Source organism: Galleria mellonella, unplaced genomic scaffold (genome assembly GCF_026898425.1).
Source record: "Galleria mellonella isolate WM207_F2 unplaced genomic scaffold, CSIRO_AGI_GalMel_v1 utg64, whole genome shotgun sequence".
NCBI lineage: Eukaryota > Metazoa > Arthropoda > Insecta > Lepidoptera > Pyralidae > Galleria > Galleria mellonella.
This window is the reverse complement of record NW_026442133.1, coordinates 4,875,459-4,882,328: the sequence shown is the minus strand read 5'-3', so window position 1 is coordinate 4,882,328 and position 6,870 is coordinate 4,875,459. Positions and strand designations below refer to the sequence as shown.

The 6,870-nt window shown below is 27.8% G+C and overlaps 1 protein-coding gene across 2 annotated transcripts; it reads left to right on the top strand.

The window, feature by feature from the left end:
* The first annotated feature begins 1,346 nt into the window (after positions 1-1,346).
* LOC113512330 (T-cell activation inhibitor, mitochondrial) lies at positions 1,347-6,809 on the top strand. Of its 2 annotated transcripts, XM_026896139.3 has the most exons (13): positions 1,347-1,507; positions 1,694-1,823; positions 2,167-2,284; positions 2,365-2,500; positions 2,620-2,724; positions 3,301-3,418; positions 3,690-3,792; positions 3,885-3,976; positions 4,058-4,158; positions 4,679-4,825; positions 5,751-5,882; positions 6,062-6,206; positions 6,613-6,809. In XM_026896139.3, exons 1-13 carry the CDS (start codon positions 1,485-1,487, stop codon positions 6,697-6,699), a joined length of 1,437 nt encoding a protein of 478 aa, XP_026751940.2. In that variant the 5' UTR covers positions 1,347-1,484; the 3' UTR covers positions 6,700-6,809. The 2 variants fall into 2 exon arrangements, with proteins under 2 accessions (XP_026751940.2, XP_026751941.2); XM_026896140.3 differs by lacking the exon at positions 1,347-1,507 and having other exon boundaries at positions 1,692-1,823; positions 2,210-2,284.
* Positions 6,810-6,870: the final 61 nt, after the last annotated feature.

Genomic DNA, 6,870 nt, shown 5'->3' with positions numbered 1-6,870 from the left:
AATATAATCTCTAATCATCAATAAGTAGTATTACTACGTAATTACTTAATGCTAATGTAGTTACTTCATTATAGTTACCTAACTTACCATGCATGTATAAAATTTTGGTTTAAGCAAATAAATTATGTGATATAATTTGATTGCAGCAATTCAAAATAAATAAACTGAGATTATACAGATAGAGCACCGAGTCTTAAAAACGGATCAACTTTTTGTCAGCTAATTGTCAAATTAGCTGACTCGTTTTTTTATCAGTATTCTATATACTTACGTATATAGTGTATTTTTACGTATGTATATTTAATTATTTAATAAATAAATTGACTGAGTTTTTACGCATTAAAAATGTGCAAAACAAACTAAATATGGAAGTTATAAAAGGAACACTCATAATTATTTATCACGCAAAATTGTATGAAAAGAGGGAAAGGGATTGTTAGTAATGGAGACTGAGAATCCCATTGTTAGCAATATAACCTAACCAGGTCGACCTCCTCGCGGTTCTCCCTGGGTACTACCATGGTTCATTCCTTATGAATTCATCATAATGGGCTAACTGACCTGTTTTCATTCTCATCGATCACCCTTCACTGGTGCTCCGCTAGCGTATCCCGTTAGCGCAAGCGGGATTACCATACCATTTTCACCCATAAAAAAACATAATTGTATGAAAAAGTTGACTTGTTTTTCTCGAAGCATTTGTATGGAGACACTCTATCTTTATAATCTAATCCTAATATATACTGTAATATTATCTAAATCTGAAGAATTTATTAAAAAATAAGCACCTATTTAAAAAATACATCATATAAATATAATTATTTTATTTGGTTGTTTAGTTGTAGTTAGATAAACATAGTTTAATCTTAGTTTGAGAACAAACACAGAACTAAAAAATGATAACGGAACGTATGTATATCGCTTAATTTGACAACTCAGACAACTGCAACAATGTTGCCAAATTGAATATTTTTTCGCAATATTGACTAAAAAATTTTCTATTTGCAAAATTTTAGAAAAATGAAATTATTGGAGAATCTTTTGAAGAACAGTAAAATGGGTTAGAGAAATTTTGGGTTATAATTTTAGTACTAGTAGTCTGTATGTAATTATAGTAAAATAATATATTTTATATAATATAATGTATATAATATAATAAAATAATATAATGAGGGCAGATAATAAAAGATGGGATAAGAAAAATAAAGGAATTCGCCGTTCGCTTTATGGCACAGTCATATTGAAATATATTAAGAAACGATACAACTTTGTGATATGGGTAAAAGTTCCGGAAATCAAATCAAATCGATAATTTGAAAACAATATTTGGCGTTTGAGTAAAAGTCTAAATTCGCATCTGGCAACCGTGAACTAAAAAAATTGTTCTTGACATTCAAGGTCGGCTCTCGGATCACAAAATGTAATTTTTGTAATAGTTATAGTGCGCAAATTGTTTAAAAATTATTACCTCAAATATCTCCAAGATGTACTCCAGATTGAAAATAAGGTTAATATAAATCTTTTCTAAATATTTTATTACTTTCAAAAATTTAAAATACTCGGACACCTGCATTCATTTTAGTCTATTTCTAACATTCCTTACAAAAAGGTTTTATTGAATTATTATTAAGAGGCTTACAAATAATCTACAGACCTAGAGATTAGTGATCTAATTTATTTCGAAAAATTTCAGTTGGTGTGAGTGTCCTAAAATCTCCGGAGTAGTTTGTAGATATTTGAGTTCTGCCGAAATCTCTACCGCTCTACGACCATTTTACTTCAGCGTTCATCCAGATCTCTTTGGAAAGTATCCAGAGCAAAGAGTAAGTTATCTATATTTACGACAGGTCTTTTATGAGTAAACAAATACAACCAAGTATGAGTAGCCTCTGTTATTTACATGCATGTCTTGGTTTTATGTTTAATGAATTTATTTTAAAAGTAATATAAAAAGAGCATCAAATGCCCAACAACCTGTATACCATACTACCTTAATAATAAACAGAACAATACATCAGATGCACTGAATAATTTTTAGTAAATACTGCTACCTAAATGTGTAATATGTATGTAAATTTTTTTAATTATATTTATCATACAATTAAAACTTTATTCCATTCTTGTGATATTAATTTTATAAATTATTTATTTCATACTTTATTTTAGAAAATTAATGAGAGTTCATTGCAACAATTAAGTGCTCTTTTAGAGGCTCAGCAGTCTAGTCGAAGATTATCAATACCTCCATTATCATTTTATTTGAGACAGAAAAATATGCCTGAAGGTAAAAATAATACACATTAGTACTTAAACATTTATTAATAATTAAAGAGATTATGTTTACTAATATATTTTAAATTTTAGGTGAATTTAAATTAGTAAAAATTAGTTTGAATGGTAACAATGTAAGAGAAACAGTAGCTAAAGTTTTAAATGCATGTGATATGTCAACAAAATTATTAGATAAAATTCCCAAAAGTACTCCAAAAATGGATATAAGGTGAGCAAACATTTTTAATTATTATAAAAAAAGGGTTGAAACAGATTATAGGATATGAATAGTTAACTTGTTATACTTGAGTTATTTAGTTTGCTTAACCATCCTTTATAAATTTTCAGTAATCCTGACTTTGAAAAAGCTTACCAAAAGTATACAGAGGACTTTGAAAATATTACTAGGATAAAAAGGAAAATTGAAGAAAGAAAAGCCATTAATAATATTATGTATGTTTTCTTAATATCTAGTTTAATAATTTAGATGACAATTTAAAGTAATTGAAAAATTTAATAATGTAGCTTTTATAAATAGACTGATGTAATTTATTTATTAATATTGTAATCTTTAATAATTTATGCTACTCAGGTTTTACAAATGGCAACTATATAATATTATTATAATACCTACAAAACATAGAAGTAAACCTCCCTAGAAAAGATCCCAAGCATAGAAAAGTAAAATTATATTATAATAATATTTTATAATTATTTGATAAAATAGAGACTTATAAATATCTAACAAATAGAATTCATCTAATTCTAATATAAACATTAACTGGGAGAATTTTAAATGTCTGTTTACAAAAGCTATATATTTGATATTTTATCTTTACTACAACTGTAACTTTACTAAGAAAATACAATATACATATTGACCACATTAAAAAGTTTATATTGCATTATAATTAGTAGTTCTTCTTTGATTTGTTCATATAGATCAAATTATTAATTTCTTTCAATTAGCAAAAGTTTTTTTTTATTATTATTTTGAGTAATTATTAAATTGAATATGATATATTTCAGTGAATGGGTTCTTGAAAATAGTGCAACAGCAAAAGAAAAATATGAATCGACATTTGCAACAAGAGATCAAGTGCAGTCCTTGAAAGATCATCTTTGCAATACTTATGGTATAAAGGAAGTTGGTAAAACTTAATACAAGTACTGTGTTTAAATTAAGCACCTATTCTACATACACTTTTTAATTACATCATTCTTTTATTATTGATAGAATGCTAATATATAAATAGCAGCAACATTACCTACCTATTTCATTAAATGACAAATATTTTATTTATTAAATTAAATTAATATTATTATAAGAAATAATACTTATCATAATTTAGACAGATTTAAAAAAATATTTCAAAGATTTTTACATTATTTCAAATATTAATTTTGTATATCCATAGGTAAAACATGATAATGGTTGGAATATAAGTCATATAAGAGGAGCATTACAGAGTCTTGTGTCACTTGCAACCCAGCACTCAAATGAAATGACCAATTTAGAAGGTGAGCAGATTTTATATATTGTTTTTCCTTTCCCTTGCCTTTGAAAAAAGAAATATGTGTAAGAAAATATTGAACTATTAATTTGTTTTCAGGTAGAATTATAGCTTTAGGACAATTCACTGGAGTAAGTTTAGATGGTGATGTATATCTCAATATAATTGATGTCAGAAATGAATGGCTTTCGGTGAGTTGATTTGTATACATTTTCAAGACAGAGCTATATTGCATAAAATTGTTTTGTTGAAGAAATATTATTTAATTCCAGCTAATAAAAAAAGTTAGTCAAGAAGACAGCGCTTTGATTGAGATACCTAAGTATGAAAAAGCTTTATCAAGTATTTTAAGAAATATACACATATGTAGAAGGTAACTAATTAAACCTAAAATATTTTACGACAATTATTTTTCTCTAATTCCGGGGGTAAGAGACAGGTTGGCAAAAACTGAACATTGAATTCTGGACTGAAAACCAGTGGAAATTCTTTCTTGAAATTTTAATTTTTTTCTTGACTTTTTTTTTATTTTAAGACATAATCTATGATATTATGTCATAATATAAAGAAATAAGAATATTTAATAGTGAAATATTATGATATACTAAAAAAAACAGCAATACTTATTAAACTCCTACAGCGTTTCACGTTATCAGCTGTGTAAGGTTAACACCACAAGCGTACGAAAACTACTTGTGGAGGACCGCCATTGAGCGCGTAAAATTTCAAATACATTGCGTGGGGTCATAACTAAAAATCGTTAATTATATGGCTGTGGTGCATTTTCAGTGGGAAAATAATATGCCATTTAATTCAGACCATTCATCTGAAACAGCTATTTTCGTTTTGGCCAACCTGTCCTTTCCACCCTGTATATATTCAATGAATTTCAGGAAATTTATGCCAAAAGTGTCCGCGTTCCAATACTGCAATCATCTGAGGCAATTAATCACTTCTATTGGTGACTTTTACGGCCGCGGGAACAAGTTTCCATCAACTGTGCCTGAATCTCTTAGCAAATATCAAATAGTTGTAGAGCCGTAAGTATAAATAAAACATGTACCTACTTAGTTCATGTATTATAAAAATAATCTCTAAAAAGAATTTCATTTAGACACCGTGTTACTTTTAGGTCTTCTGATTTTTGAATATCAATATGCATCAACATCAACTAACGATCTACTATAGAAGTAATAGAAGTCGCTTCAATTATCTATCTCAGCTTTGACATCATCTTACTTAGCTACACTTTTTAACATAAATTCAATGTGGCGTACTTAGTATCTAATTGCCAGTATTTATAGGACATATCGCTGGTTCCGTTTGTTTTACAGGTGATTTTACTTTAATTTTGTAACCTGCATGTTACTTCTTTATTTCCATATCACAGTCATTATTAATTTTTGTTTTATTTACGTCTCAAATACTCGTGTATCTCATTTTTACAATAGCGGCTTTTCAATTTAGATTTCCTCGTCTAAATATATTTTTTTAAAAAGACCATGGCAATAAACATGTATACAGCCCGTCTGATGGTAAACGGTATCATATTTAAAAGTACTTTTACCTTATAGTGCCTTAATGACTTTACCAATCAATGAAATTTGGTATATACATACTATATCTAATAGTGAGGTATATAAACTACTTTTTATCCCTGTCAATAAATTTAAGACGATTTAAATATTAAGCTCCATTTAATAAGCTGATTTTAGTATTAACAATAACGCGAAATTGGTTTCTAAAATTCGGAATTTTATTGTGTAGACCCACAGGTCACGTGAATACGCTAATAATTATTTATTGAGAGTTTAGGAGTTTCTGTAAGGCGCCATATATCCAATCAGAATCCTTAAAAACAGCCACCATATTTATACTTAGCGTTTTTTGTGTATTTATTTATACCCATTTAGTGAAAAAGCAGGAAGTGAACAAATTATATTCAATTCGCTATTTCATTTTCAGAGAAGCAGGTCCCTTAATGGTGTCACCTACTGGACAATTCATAACTCCATCATCATGCCCCGCTGGCGAGCTCATAACATACATCGGCAATCATCTCGACGAAGCAACATTACTCATGACAGAGTACAACATGTAAGTAAAATAATATATTAATAAGCAACAATGTTCATAAGTTACAACTTAGAGTACAAACAATTACAGACCACTGAAACGAACTGCACCTCCTACTATTTCCAGCATTTCTAAATTATAACTAAAAAAGTTCCTGACATATTGTTCTAATGTATTTCTTACATCGTAAATAATTGCAGAAATAAACACGTCGAAAAAGCACTTTATAATGAAGTAGTCGAACGTTTTGGACTTTTAGAATTACACAAAGACGACAGCATAACTCCAGGGCTTATGATTTTATGTTGTCAGAGACTGCTAACTAGAAGTGACAAGCTTCATAAGGTGAGTTTTTTTTTTCACATATATACCAATTAGCCAATAAAATAACAAAACTTTATTAAAATCGGTTAAGTGATTTCCCAGAATTATGAAACGAATATCGTAACATTGATTTTATATATTATAATTTAACCTAAAAATATACAAAAGGTAAAACTAAAGATAATATTTTTAATTCTTGCATGTTTTTGAAGACTACATAAAGAACAATCAAGACTCCAGGAAACTATCTGAATTTAATAATATTATCTCAAGAACTTTCTTATTTTCTGCATTTTAAAGATGCAATGTAATGTAATGTGTTTAAGAACAATTTTTCTTTATTTTTTTTCTGTGATTTATTTTGGAGGAAATAGTAAAGAACTAAAGAGTATCTTGTGTAATGAAAAATATTTTTCTTTTGTTTCAGAAGTTACAAGGCAACATTTTATATATAACACATTATTATTCTGTATTGTCTGAAGGAGTATTATGTATACCATGGAATTTCAAATAATTAATACCTACCAAAAGTGTAAACACAACTGCTTCAGGGTATTAAAATATTACAATTTGATCTAATATACACATCCACTATATCAATGTATTAAATAATACAAACTGTGATTCGAATTTCATATATTTATATTTTAAATATTTATAATAATAGCAGTCTCTTCGAATATTT

Coding starts and splice junctions, on each gene's coding strand:
- LOC113512330 (XM_026896139.3), top strand. CDS start 1,485: ATGTACTCCAGATTGAAAATAAG. Junction 1,824..2,166: donor GAAAGTATCCAGAGCAAAGA/GTAAGTTATCTA, acceptor ACTTTATTTTAG/AAAATTAATGAGAGTTCATT. Junction 2,725..3,300: donor AAAGCCATTAATAATATTAT/GTATGTTTTCTT, acceptor GATATATTTCAG/TGAATGGGTTCTTGAAAATA.